At 41.1% G+C, this 14,803-nt stretch overlaps 2 protein-coding genes across 7 annotated transcripts in view; both read left to right on the top strand.

The window, feature by feature from the left end:
- Tent2 (terminal nucleotidyltransferase 2) overlaps positions 1 to 2,387 on the top strand; it is a 53,076-nt gene extending 50,689 nt beyond the window's left edge. For all 5 annotated transcript variants that reach the window (XM_021662625.2, XM_021662623.2, XM_021662624.2 and 2 more), the window contains one exon: positions 1,018 to 2,387. In XM_021662625.2, coding sequence (XP_021518300.1) covers positions 1,018 to 1,092 — 75 coding nt within the window. In that variant the 3' untranslated portion in view covers positions 1,093 to 2,387. The remainder of the gene's footprint in view (positions 1 to 1,017) is intronic.
- A 321-nt stretch (positions 2,388 to 2,708) lies between these two features.
- Positions 2,709 to 14,803, top strand: part of Cmya5 (cardiomyopathy associated 5) — an 88,317-nt gene continuing 76,222 nt past the window's right edge. For both annotated transcript variants that reach the window (XR_009589949.1, XM_060377788.1), the window contains exon 1: positions 2,709 to 4,238. Coding sequence is in view for 1 of the 2 variants with exons in the window: in XM_060377788.1 (XP_060233771.1) it covers positions 4,093 to 4,238 (146 nt within the window). In the remaining variant the exon portion in view is untranslated. The remainder of the gene's footprint in view (positions 4,239 to 14,803) is intronic.

The raw sequence follows: 14,803 nt of genomic DNA, 5'->3' as shown, positions 1-14,803 counted from the left end.
AATGAATTTAGATATACTTTTTCTCCAGAGAGAGCTAACCCTATTTTTCCTTTATGAGTTCTCTTTTTGGAAACATCTTTAATAGGGAGTCTGGATTTGATTTGTAAATCACGCTTTTTTTTTCTTTCGTTTTTTTGCTATTCTTACAATGGTATTTTATCTTTGATATGTTTTGAACGTTTAAAAGATGTATTTTGTGTTTATGTCCACAGTATTTGTTCATCAGTTTTCCTGGGTGAAGTGCCTGTTTGCAGTGGAGGGCAGTGTGAAAATGCATTGGTAGAAATATGTAAGAACTAGAAGGGGAGGCTTCCTAGGAGGGAAGGGTCAGAAAATGGAGACACTTTAGAGATGCTGTTTTCGTTATTTGGACACATAGACTTTCATGCAATTAAAACACAAATAGTGTCCTATAAACTTTCTTCAAACTAGGCCTAACAACAAGCAAAAAGTGAAGTAGAACATTTTTTTTTTTTTCTTCTTATTGCTGACTTGCTCTTAGTAGTTAATAAGTTTCCTTTAGGCTTATTTAGGTGTAAACTCAATATGTTTAGTTACTTGAACAACTGATGTGCTCATAAAATTGTGAACTGGAGTTTTAGCATTTGAACAAGAATTTCAGCTTTTTTCTTTAGGAACCCTTTCACTATTTTCCAGGTTTTACATTTACATTTGTTTACTCTTGCCTTTATAAAAATGCTGTTTTCAATTGTAAAAGCTTGAAAACAAAGCCATTACTCCTCTTAAATTCAATTTGAGTGCTTTAATCTATAAGGTTATTATTGTCACATAGCTTTTTTTCACACCCTGTGTGCCCATTAAAATTACTAAATAGATATTAAAGATATTAATAATTATTTCTTTTCTGGGAAATAATTACTTTGGAAAATAAAAATAAGAGACATAATTTAAACTTCTCATACTTAGATAGAACACAACTAATTTAAGTTCTTTGAATTCAGTTTTTTGTTCTATATGGAGTTTGTATTTTAAGATTTATTTTTTTTTCTTTCCTAGTCATGGCAGAGATTGAAAAACAAGAGAGATCTGAACAGTGTTCTACCTTTGAGAGCTGCTACCCTGAAAAGATAACCGGTCTCCAATTCTTAAATTCTTTCAAGAAATAAAGAACAATGGTTACGTCATAATTCATATTGTTTACCTCCATCATGGTTTATTTTTAATGTTTTTGTTTTCGTGTTTTATTTTTAAAGGGCATACTTATATAAAGATTGCATATTTTATTATGACATTTCCTAATAAATAATATACTCTTTGATTTAAAATGTATTTTTGAAACTGTTTACATCAATGATTAGTAGTATTATGGCATGACTTTTCAGCATAAAATGTATTTTGAGAAATTACCGAAACTATTAAGGTTTTGATATAATTTTAAGTAATTGTTCCACATGCTTATATGAAGAACTCTATGGAATTTTGCAAAGGACCTAAGTAATACATACTTATAGTTAACTGGTGGTAAACAGATGTCTAGCTCAGTTCTAGTCAAGTAAAGATTCAAGTCAGTTATTCAGTTACTTGAAGCAAACGAAATCTTTCATTCAGTGAAATCACTGTGGAGTCTTGAAATACTGGACAATTGTCTTAAGTCTTCACTTGACTCCCTGGGACAGACTGTCTTTGAGGTTGTGCCTGTGTTCACACATTTGCTTTGATAGACTCTGGAGGTTGCTTAAGATTTTGTGTTGAAACAATACATTTTGCACTGTTGTAATGGGAGCACTAAAAGCAGTTAGTGACTTGTTTATGGACTGTTTGAAAGTCTCTTGCTTAGATATTTGGAAAAAATGAAATTTCCTATGCTTTCTGATAGCACAGCGCACTGTGCACTGTTGCTTTACCTCCGTTTTCCTGATCTTATTTTCTTCATGATAGGAAACAGCAGAAAACTGAAACATCAAGGTTGAGATTATATCCTATTTGTAGAACCAGATTTCTGTGGATTATAGTCTAAACTGGAAATTTTAGGCAGTAAGCCACTACAAGTGTTTTAAGACAAAAAGTTATAAATAAAAGTTTAATGTTTATACAAAAATCTTTTTTAGTATTTCTTTTCCACATGAGAGTAGTAGCTTCAGATACAAGCTATCCTGTTTATTAAGATTGTTTTTAGTTTATGTAAATATTTGTACCTGTAAATTTAAATATAAAAAGTAATCTGGAAGACAGTTTTAACTTTTTCAAAGATTGCAGACTTCTTGTAGACCTACAGTGGTACAGTTTGTACCACTAAACTATTTTTTGCAGACCAATTAAAAAACTAAAACTTCTTTCTTTTACTTACAAAGGGTGCGTTTTTTTTTCTTCTTCTTAAGTTTAAGTTTTTGTATGATGTCAAATGAAATAAAGTTTATATCTGGAAATTGTTGAGGTGTTATCTTTCTGTGCAAGTCATTGTTTTTCTAATGAGATTGAGGCTATCTGAGTCTAATTGTGCTTGATTGTTTAATACACAGAGTCCTGGAATGAAGTTTATCTGTGGTTAAGCCCGTTAATAACCATGTCATTTCTCTGGCATAATTAGAAATAAAGCTTTCCATATGGGCCAGTGTTTTTAGGTTACTGATCTATAGTACTTTTGATGCAGTTAAGCTTTTTATATATGAATTCTTTTTCTTGGAAATATTCCTAATATTTATTCCACATGTTCAGCGCTTTCTCAGAATGCCATAGTTTAGTGTTGACCTAGGTAATGTTTGTAAATTGTCACGTAGGGATTGGCATTGTGCTCTGTAGCATTATGATATTTAATGAAGCCTCAGAACTTCACTCCAGTGTGGAATCTTGCATTGCCACTGAGTTCGAAGGTTTATGGGCCCCACTCTACTACTTTTGAACTGATGTGTTAGAGCAGATAGGCCAGAAAGCTAACGAATTTGCATCCTGGTAGTAATAGTCCAGCAGGAGCAGGTAAGTGTTAATACTTGAGTGGGGTTTTTGTTTTTCCGGTGCTAGGGATTAAACTCAGCCTGTGCCCGCTAGGCAGGTGCTCCACTCAGTGAGCTATATTCCCAGCAGGAAACTTAAGTTGTTTTCAGTTCTGTGTGAATGCTACATTTTATTTTTTCGTGTGTGTTGATCTCTCCATTTTATATGTTTGTATGTGCTGTAAAACTGTTGTTAGTGTTAAAAGTGTGGAGTCTAAATAATTGTAAGTTTTGGGTTAGTTTGAAGTAGGGTGTTGGTAAAGATCGATGTTAAAAGAGCCTGCCAATCTATGCCGATCTATACCTCTTTGTCCTCCCCAGCGGACAGCAAGCATACAAGCTCGTGTAACTGGATAATAATTTAACAACCGTAAGTAGACTCTTACTAGAAGGTTTGGGGATCTTCTCTAGAAAAGAATACTTTCCAGCCTGTTGTACTACTTAACAGGAGAGTTCATTTGCTTGTAAGAACTAGGTGGAGGGACAAGGATGATTTCAGAGACAGGGTGATGATCTCGAGTAAGTGAACAGGCTGGGCCTTTCAGGCAGAAGGAATTCATTTGATACAGTGTAAATACCTGATTTCTAAAAGTGGATTAGTCAGGATTTGGTCTGTAGGAGGATCTTGCACTTTAGTCCTAGAGCAGTGGTTGAGAGGTTAAGCACTGGCTTTACATGATCCAATGAGATCTCGAGTTTCCCATTGTCACTGTACTAGCGTTGGAACCTTCAGCGATCCACAAACTAGCACCATGTTACCTTCTCAGGAATAAGGGAAACAAGATCCTGCCTGAGGGCTTCCTCAGTTGGCATACTCAGCTGGAAATGTAAAAACCGTCAGGTCACTGGATGGAAGGCTGGGCTGGTGGGTCGTTTAGCGCCCAGGTGCAGCCCTCAGCACTGCTATCGGCCGTGGTCCCAAAGGCTGCCGAAGATCTGCCAAAATGGGCGGGGAAGTTGGCAGGTGACCGGCCCAGGGAAAGCTGAGCCCGGGCCGCAGAGGCTCCTTGGCGAAACTTCGACGCCTTCTATTTAAAGGCGCGGGCCCCCACCCCCGCCCCGCGCGCCGGGGCAGAGCGCAGTCAGACGGAGAACACCAGGCGCGGCGCGGGCAGCTCCGACTCCGGCCGGGACTGGCGGGATGGCGAGTGGCGACAGCAGACAAGCAACCGAGGCCTTCTTCGGCTTGGGTGCGGACGGGGAGGCGGCGCCGGAGATGGAGACGGAGGAGGAGTCGGAGGGCGAGGAGGAGACGGCGGCCGAGTCGGAGGAGGAGCCCGACGCCAGGTATCGTGAGCCGCTGCTGGGTACTGGCAAAGCCATCCACCCGTAGGTGTCTCGCCGGACCTATGGCCGCCCCCCAAGCTTTTTCCTTTCCCTTTCCAACCTCAGGAGTTCATTTTCTCGGAGCCAAGCACTCTGGGACACACCGCCTTCTTTAAAAACTTGAAGGTGGAAGGTTCGTGCTGTCAGCAGGAGTGACAGGTCCGCCTGCAGCAAAGTTCACAGTAGGCCCCCACCCCCGCCTCCCAGCTCCTTGTGACTTGCTCGTGTATTCTTGGAGACTTACTTGGGGTTCTGCCTAAACGGAAAACTGTGCTGGAATGCTTGCCTCTGGCTCCCCTGAGCTGGATCCATCTTCCCTGCCTAAGCTGGGGGAAAGGTCTGGAGGCAGAGAAGGCTCTGTCAGTTACCATCAAAGATATGGTCGCCTCCTGGCATTCTAGCGCTGGGCTAGTTTGCTGTATGAAAACTTTATGGAAACTTTATTTTCGTGCAAACACCCCACACGTTTTTTAAAGGAAAGAATCCTGAAGGCCAGGTGTGGATGGCCCACCCTGTGATTTCAATAAGAGAAGGGCAGAAGCAGAAAGACCGTGATTTCAAGGCCAGCTGGCCTATGCTGAGAGACGGTTCAGCCACTTCTGTCCTAAAATTCATTCTGGTCCTAAATACTATCAATAAGGTGAATGAGATTAAATAACACTATATAAAAATAAATAGGACTCTTCACTTTGTCCGTTTTCATGCAGGCCTAAAACAAGAATAGTAGTATGGGTGGGTTTTTTTTGTTTTTTGTTTTTTTATCATAAGCATGTATCAGTTAATGTTGTCTTTCTGGGTACTCCTATCAGAAGGCTTTGGAGGTAGCAAGTGAATATTCACCATTTCAGAATGCCAAACCAAGACCAGAGAAACAGAAGTTGAAGTAGCCCAAGAGTAGCATAGAAGGCTAGGGAGATGGCTCAGCTGGTAAAGTGCTTGCTCTGTAAACACAAGGACCTGAGTTCAATCTCCAGTTCCTATGTGAAAAGCCCACCGTGGTGGCTTGTGCTTGTAATCTCTGTGCTAGGGAGACAGAAACAGAATCCCTGCGGCTCACTGTCCAGTTAGCTTCACTTATGTAGTGAGTTTCAGGCTGGTGGAGGAGAGCAAGTCAGTCAGCAGCATTCCTCTGTGGTTTCTGCTTAGTTCCTGCCTCCAGGTTCCTACCTGAGTTCTTGCCCTGACTTCCCTCCATGGAGTATGATGAGTAAGCTGAAGAACCTTTTCCTCCCAGGTAGACTTTGGTCATGGTATTTATCACAGCAATAGAAAGCAAACTAGGACAGATGTCAAACATAAAATATGCTAGGAAAAGCCTATGAGTTTAAGGTTTAACAAGCTTGATAGTGATTATTTCTGAGTGATGAGATAATGATCAAGTGGAACTTTATTTGAACTTCTCGGTTTAGTTTTTGTTTTTGTTTTTTTTTCAGTGAATGCATATGTAGAATACCCACCTTTAGGATCAACAAAAATATCCCTTCTAATGACAAAATGGTTTTACAGTTCAGAATGGTCATCCTCATCATTAAAGAAACTGATTCTTTCCCAGCTGCTGCTTGCTGTCTCTCATGCTAGGCAAGTGCTCTACCAGTGGGCTATGCTGGTGGCCCAGGGCAGTGCCAGTTCTTAATCATTAGGCTGATGTAAGGACTAAAGAAACTGAGACTGTGTGAGGGCATATCTGACTCTCAGTAGCTCCCAGAAAATTTTCGTTTCCTAGCGGCTTTTGGATAGGTCATTACCAGAAGCAAAACCATACCTCTCTCTGCCACTCATTAGTGAGGGGAAAGAGACGGTCTGGCTTCCAGCAGAGCAGTGGTTCTGATCCAGTGAGCTCATCTGTGCGCCAGGGACTGTAGCATGTGCTGCAGACAAAGCAATCAAGAAGCTACTACTGTCCTCAAGGAACTCACATTCTGGGTAAAGTGACAGAAAACCACAATTATGTTATTAACTGTCAAAAGGATGGAAGGGAAAGTTCTATATGATGTACCTCAGAGTGCAGAGGAAATCCCAGGTTTCTTCCCAGAAGGATGGGGTTGAGAAGCCACACCTCTGGAAGAGAATTTGGGGTCATAATGAGATGTACCAGAGGCTTGTTACTTCATGCGTATGAAGAGAAACTGTGTTGCTAAAATTTTATCCAAGATCACCTGCCGAAACAGATTATAAAACCTACAGGTCTCAGAGTCAGGAGAGGCCAATCATTTTATAGACTCAGAAACCTAATGTCAAGGGACAGGTTTTCAAAGTGGAGCCACTTTCCATTGTCGAACTTAGACTAGAACCAGGTGCCTAAACTCCAGCCTAATGCTCACTAGTTTCTTCCATGTGCAGATACTTGTTGAGCTCCCATGGTGTGTCAGGTACTTCCTAGGCCCAAAAGATGATGCAGCAAGTAGAGAGAACAAGGTGTACACCTCCTGGCTTTCCAGTATGGAGATAAGTGAGCCAAGGCGGTGATAGGATGGTAAAGAACACCTCTCTGCCAGACCATAGTTGAGTAGAAGCTGAAGAAATGTGTCTCTGGCAAGTGGAAGGGCAGGTGCAATGGCACTGGGTGGGAATGTGTGGTTGGCTGGGGAGCACAAGGGGATCAGGCTGCTGGAGTGGAGGGTTGTCTAGGGGCTGCAGATTTGGGGCTGGGGAGATGGTTTAATGGGTAAAACACTTGTCATGAAAGTGGGAGGAGCTGAGCTGGCATCTCCAGCATCTATCCATGGCCTGCCTGTAACCCCAGGGCTCAGGAGATGAGACAGATAATCTCCGGAGCAAGCTGGCTAGCTAGACTAGCCAAACCTTTGAGCTCTGGGCTCAAGTGGAACGATTAAGAAAGCCACCCAAAATTGACTTCTGGGTCCTACCTGCACACATGTGTGCAAACATCTGCTCCCACATACCGCCTCCCCCCCCCCCATATGTCTGGGTTATAGACCAGGTGGGGCCTCACAGGCTGTAATCAGGGCCTAGGCTTTAATTCTGAGTAAAACTACAAAGTTGTGTTCTATCTATCATGCCATTCAGGAGTTAAAACATTTTTTTTTTAAAGTGGTTATTTCAGCTTTTCCTTAAAAGACTGAACACCAGTGGGCCCATAGGATCATCTGGCTAAATTTTTAGAACAGGTGCAAGCAAGCACCTGTTTGTAAATGTTTCAAACCCACAGTCCCTAGTTTGCAGACAGATGTGTCAACAGACACTCAAGTTTTCTTTTGCTTTTGTTGGTTTCTGTCTGAGGCCTTTGCCACCAATCACTCAGGAACCGTGGACTATTTCTGTTTTACAGCAGCCCCGGTAGGTCAAGGTTAAGTTTTTTCTAGAACCAGGTGCCTAAACTCCAGCCTAATGCTCACTAGTTTCTTCCATGTGCAGATACTTGTAAGCATGGCGGGAGGTGGGGAGGTGTTTACAAAAGTACCTAAAACTTCAAAATCATTTTCCTTTGCAGTGTTGGCAGGGCCTTGTAAAACATTCCAATCTGGGCTGGTAGCATTAAATTTCCTAATGGTATTCCAATGTAACTAATTCATCATCATAGGGAAGCACCCTTCTGGGAGATGAGGGTAGTTATTATTCGTTCAGGGCACTCTGGGTCACATGTCTGTTTGTGTGGTGTCTTTTACTGTCTGCTTACTAAGGTGTTCTCACAAGTGTGTCATTTGAGCTAGCCCTCTTCTGAGGCCAGGGGAAAGCCTGGGGTGGGAAGGGTGCCTGACTGCCTGGGATGCCAGAGGCTGAGGGAGGAGAGAGGATAAAACGGAGGCCCTTGGAACCAGAAAGCTAGGAGCTGCTGAAGTGTTGGCTTCATGGCTATCTCATGCCCTTGGTGAGAGTTTGACTGAACAATGAGGAACAATGCAAGAACTGTAATTATTATTTTTTCCTTGAAAACAGCAAACCTCCTAAAGTGTGGGACATATTGAGAGAGCAGCAACAACAGAATTATGTCATTATGTCCCCTGGCTGTTCTGAGCCTGGGCTTGGGGAAAGTATGGTACCACTCAGACATTAGAACCAAATCATTCTTCCACGTTAAGGAAACTTAGTGAAATGCAAGAGACTGGTTGTGATTTGTACATGAAAAGAATCTGTTGTTAGTCCAGCATTAGCCAATAGAAATATAACATCAGCCACATAGATAATTTAACCTTTCTGTCTGTCCGTTTGTCTCCCCTCCCCTCCCCTCCCCTCCCCTCCCCTCCCCTCCCCTCCCCTCCCCTCCTCCCTCTCCCCCCTCTACCCATTTTGAAATGGGGTTTTTCTTTGTAGTCCTGGCTCTCCTGGAACTCACTCTGTAGAACAGGCTGGCCTCAAACTCAGCGATTCCCCCTTCCTCTGCTTCCCGTATGCACCAGCACTAACTTAACATTTGAAGTGGCCATTAAAATTTATATAGGAAAAAAACCCAGTAATTTTAATAATGTATTTTATTTAATGCAATAATCAAGGTACTATTTGCAATGGATGTTTACAAAACATAGTCATTTGATAGTTTACATTGTCTTGTCCTGTGTCTTGGAACTCTGGCTGCATTTTGTTTTAGAGCACATCCCAGTTCCTTTTCCCTTGCTGCACACATTTCAAAGGCTTTGTAGCCACATATGATGAGGGGAAATCACATAGAATAACACAGACATGATACAATGTAAATTAGCTAGCTTTATGGAATCCATGGGACAACTGCTTCACTGATAATAAACTCAGAGGCTGTGTCAGCTCCTGTGCCAGATAGTAGGGACATAAAAATAGTAACATTGAGGCGTCTGGGGAAGGGGGAATCAGTTACTTTCAGCACAATGTCAGATTCATTATTAGGGTATTAGCTAATAAGTAAAAACTCTTTTTCTAAGTTAGAGTTAGGATGGTTTCTCAGAGTGATACTAGCTGGGGAGAAAAGTTCACCAAGCATGATATGTACTCAATATACCTCAAGTTTCCACTCCCAGCTCCTGTGCTGCTAATTACTGATGTAAACTTTCTCATACCATCCAGAATCTCTGAGGATAACACAGGGTTGTTGATGGAGTAAGTGAAGGAATGAGTGAATGAGTGAGTAATTGAATGTGAGCATGTTAAACTTGTTCAAGAAGCCAGTGTAATTGGGATATTGAACTTGGATTAGATAGACTGCTGCTGGTTGATGGCCACTTGTTTAACCAGAGATTGACAATGCTCAGTGACTCTAGAAATACAGTTGCTTGGAGTACTAAAGGATTGTTCAGTTATGTTGTTTGCAGAGAGCATCCCTGCCTTCTATGGCTTGTCCCAACTGACCCCTGAGCCAGACTGTAAATGAGGGATAAGTATAGCATTTGTTTTTAGTTCAGAGAATTCTCTCTTAAGCCTATTGGAATGTCTTCAGTTCAAAAATTCTACACCTTGATCTAGTAAAGTCCAACCTATGTGGGAAGATTAATCACCATTGCTCTATCTACCACTTACCTTATGGTCCTCCTATGCTTCATTTGTATGTGCTTTAGGAAAACTCACATGCCAAGAACCACTCACCATTCTGTACCATATGTATTTCTAATTTTTATTTGCAAATTTAACAACTTAAGGTGTTTATATTCACCAAAAATTCCCCCCTTAGTGACTGATCTCACCAGGATACTTAGAATTACTGATTTGCAGTGAAAATAATCCCCTTTCCTTGCAGAAAAGGATCCATAACAAGTGACAAGCCTTAACATTCAGCAGGTGTTTACTGTGGGTCTACTCCGTGCTAGGCAATATAAACACGGAGTGAACAAAAGAGGCAAAGTTTCTAATAATCTGAACTAGACTCTAGAGTGGGCAGATAGATATCTGTCACTGAAGTCCCTGCATGGTGAAGTGGGTTCTAGGAAGTTGAGGTAGGGGTATGGTTCAGGCCCCTAGTGGTTTTCTTTCAGCCTCTGGGTTCCTGCCACCAACCTTTCTCCCTCCCTTCATGGCAAAAGCACTGGCTTTTGTCATGTACTTGGCTGGAGAGCCTGTCTGCTGATGGCACTTGCCTTAGAGGGATGCTTTGAGGTCATTTCCCTGACCCTCTTCATGTTCAGGGCCAGTGACAGGGGCCAGAGAAGGGAGGGGAAATCAAAACTTGCTCAAGGAGCACCTCACTCATTCTGAACACCATCATTTGTTATCTTGGATTTTTAAAAATAAGGTAATGGTTCATTGCTTTCACCCTTATTTTGTGAGAAACATAGAAATAATGAGTAATTTACACAATTTCAGAGAGTTTGCAGGACGCTAGCATCGCCTATGGCGGAGTCAGTGATGGAACTCTCCTGTTTGTCTTCAAATCATATATAAACATTTTATATATACATATATATATATATATTTAAAGACATGTATTCCACATAATCCATATTTAACCAATGCCTGTTTTTCTTTTTTAAAAAAATATTTATCTATTATTTCTACAGTATACAGTATTCTGTCTGCATGTGTGCCTATAGGCCAGAAAGAGGGTACCAAATCACAGTATAGATGGTTGTGAGCTACCATGTGGTTGCCAGAAATTGAACTCAGGACTTTTGGAAGGACAGCAGTGCTCTTAACCTCTGATCCATCTCTTCAGCCCCCAATGCCTGTTTTTCATTTACCAACTTCCTTTTATTTGAGCATAATTTTACTATTTTAAGATTTTTTTCATTATTTTTTAAATTTATGTGCATGTTTGTTTGTGGTTATGTACACATGTGCCTGCAGAGGCCAGAAGAGGGTGTTGCATTTTCCTGGAGCTGGAGTTACAGGTGGTTGTAGGCACCTGACATGGGTGCTAGGAACCAAACTCATGTCCTCTGTAAGAACAGCGCATGTTCCTAACTGCTGAGCCCTCTCTCTAGCCCCAATTTTACTATTCTAAAATGATTATTTCAATTTACTTTTTTTTAAAAGCAAAAGCATAAAAGGTCTGGAAAGTCATTGCCAACCTGACAAGCACCTTTGCTATATTAGGTTTCTTAGTGTAATAGGGAAAGTCAATCTTGTGTTTAAAAATAGACATTAGGCAACTCAGCACACTTGGGTTTCATAGGGTCAAAGCTAGCAACACCAAACACTATCTACATGCCATACTGGGCTACTTGATACACACTGAGTAGCATTTCCCATAATAGCCACGAAATTCTGACACTTTCTTTGATGTTAAATGTAAGCTAGTAAATTTTTAAGTTTCAATATAGCTTTTTTTTCTTTTGGATTTTTAAAAAAAATTTTTTTAATTTCTTTGGGAATTTTATATATGCATACAATGTATTTTCATCATATTCACCCCTCATTTCTTCCCTAATGCCTCTTAGATACACTCACCACATACTTTTTTTTTGAGATAGGATCTCATACTTCAGCTCAGGCTGGCCAAGAACTCACATGTAGTCCTAGCTAGCCTCAAAGTCATAGCAGTTCTCCTGCATCAACCTCCCAAGAGCTGGGATAACAGGTGCATGTCAGCTAGGTCCAGGACAGAGGGTCCTGGGAAGGGAAAAATGGGGGCTTAGCAACGAGTGGTCCCCAAGTGTGTCCATGCAACAGTACTCCCTCTTTCTTGCTGACAGGAGTGTACCGGGGCAACTCTCAGGAAGCTGCAGAGAACAATTTCCACCAAACCTGGGGTTAGGTCCCCAGGGAAAATGACATTCTTACATCCCAGACCCCTTATAAATAAACCTAAGATTAAAAGGGGAAATAACATGTACAGAGTTAGTAATGATGAGATATAAACTAAACTTGCCTGGCAACCAACTGTGTGCTTAAATTGATTGGTTGATAGAATTAGGATCCCTACTTTATTTGCCTACCTGATCTTTTGGGAAAAAATACCAGTGGAGTTTTTGGACACCAACCTAGACTAGCAGAGGGATGAGGGATGGATGGCACGGCTGGGGGACCAGGCAGAGAACACTGAGGAAAGAGAGGTCTTATTTGGATAACTATCTTATCTTAGAAGAAAACAGCAAGAAAGGGTGACTGTTTCTTAGATTTTTTTATTCCTTTTTGCTCCAGTTCACAGATCCGGCTCAGCTGTCCAGTTTCCACTTGTCAATCCCCAGGTTTCCTTAGACTGGCTTTTGCCACTTAACTGCTTAGAATTACAACTCCGGAGCCTGGTCCTTGGGCACAGAATAACTACTGAACAGATTTCATATTGCTAATAGAGGCTTGCCTAAGTCATTGTTCCCAGGTGAGTGTGCTCAGTTTTGTCAGCTGGGCTGTGAGCTATAACAGAAGTTAACCGACTAATGCTCACCAAAGATGATCCAGGAGAGTAGGGCTCTTGGGAAGGATAGAAAACACAGATTTAAATGACAGCTTCTCAAACCATGCCTCAGAAGAGGTCTGACAAGTTGTTCTAAGTCAGAGAAGGACAAGCCAGTTTAAAATTGTGAAAAGGGGGGCTGGAGAGATGGCTCTGAGGTTAGGAACACTGGCTGCTCTTCTACAGTTCCTGAGTTCAATTCCCAGCAACCATATGGTAGCTCTCAACCATCTATAGTGAGATCTGGTGCCCTCCTCTGGCGTGCAGGTTTACATGCAGGCAGAACACTGTATACATAATAAATAAATGTTAAAAAAAAAAGCATATGCTACAATTTAAAAAAATTGCGAAAAGGGTCCCAATAGATGGCTTTCCAAAGAGAAGATACAAAGTGGTAAACAGAAGTGTTTACTACCACTAACCATTACAGAAATGCAGATTAAACCCATAAGATTCCATGACACATCCCCTAAGATGGCAATAATTAAAAATATAATAAGCTGACAACTCAAATAATATACCAACTAATAAACAAAGAAAATATGACCCACTCAGGAGAATGCTATGTCTTCATAAAAAGGAATTAAGCATTTTGACATGCTACAGCACAGATGAACTTTGGAAACAGCAGGCTAAGTCAAAGGAGCCAGACAGAGAGGAGTATATATTTTGTGATCCTGTTTATGCAAAATATCCAGAATAGCAAAGCCATAGAGACAGAAAAGAGATTAGTGGTAAAAAAAAAAATGTGGTGTTTGTCACCACATTTGTGAGGAAGTAATTTAAGAAGGCATTAAAAATTAGCCTTTGGTCCCCACAACTGAGGAATTCTCTAAATGAAAGGAGAGATCAGTTGCTAGACTGTCAGCAATGATAGAATGTCTCCTGGAGTAAAAAGAAACAGCAGGAGCACTGGGTAAAATTTTTTTTCAGGCTCATGACCTGGTCCTCAGTTCATTTAACATGTGGCCTTGCAGAATCCTATAGATATTTTACATTTTATTAAAACACTGGAACAAGATAGTTAAAAATTCACTTTGAAAATCTAAAAATTTACTTTGAAAAACACATTCAGCAATAAACAAATAAAACCATATGAGGTATCTGTCTCATTAAATACCAACAGATTCTGACTACATATTTTGTTTGTTCTAGTATGGACTTTCCATTTCACAGTAAAAGCAACTGTAGGACAGGGTGCTCTACATGCTCTTTTATACATGACGCATCTGGTTTGGGGTTTCAGAGCTCTACTGAAATCCCTTGACTATCTGGTATTGTCGGAAACTGAATCCCTTCTAATCCTTACAGTGTAGACACTGTGCAGTCCTTTTCTGGAGAACAGAGCTTCAACTCACAGTGTAGGTGACTTCATGGTTTCTATAAGGGCTGCCCAATGGACTCAAGTGGCGTCAGTCCCTTTCTGTCTTGTTGACATGGACATAGAGAGTCAGGGTCCATTCATTTGGCACTTGAAAAGAGGGACATGGGGCAGGTGTTGACACTTGGGAGACCTACTCAAGTTTATTTTGTTCTTTTTGGCAATGTTGTATTATATTGTATTTGTTTTTATCTTTGGAAAATTATCAGTTAATTTTACTAGTTAAAAAAATGGCAAATATACAGCTGGAAAGATGGCTCAGTTGTTAAGAGTCCTTGCTGCTCTTCCAGAAGACATTTGGTTCCCAGAACCCATATTGGGTGGCTCATAACTGGAGCTGATGCCCTCTTCTGGCCTTCATGGGCACCCATACACATGCAGCATACACTCACACAGATACATACATACACACACACACACACACACACACACACACACACACACACACATATATATATACATGCATGCATACATACAAATACATCTTTAAAAGATACTAAATATATTCTATAAGCTATCCAAAGTAGTTTTTAAAAAAGTCACATTAGCTAAAATTTCTGAGAATAATTTAGCATATGAGATGTTCTCAAAAAAAAAACAGAAGGTATTTGATGTTAAATAAAAATTATATGTTAGTACAGGGATCCCAAAGCACACAGGGTGTGTGTGTGAGAGAGAGGAGGATAGAATGTCAGGTGAGGGCTCACACCCAGTGAAGGCTGCCTACAAGGCCCTCCCCCTGAGCACTGCTTGAGTCTATCCTACCATATAGGCAAGGCTGCGCACTTCATAGAAGCAAAGCGTGCCAGCTCATAGGCACCAGGTTGTATTACTTCTCCCACCCTTTCTTCTTCTTCTCTGGGAGACAGATTAGAAGAAGGAAAGGCAAGA

This window comes from Meriones unguiculatus, chromosome 2 (assembly GCF_030254825.1).
Source record: "Meriones unguiculatus strain TT.TT164.6M chromosome 2, Bangor_MerUng_6.1, whole genome shotgun sequence".
Lineage (NCBI taxonomy): Eukaryota > Metazoa > Chordata > Mammalia > Rodentia > Muridae > Meriones > Meriones unguiculatus.
This window is presented reverse-complemented; position numbering and strand designations above follow the sequence as displayed.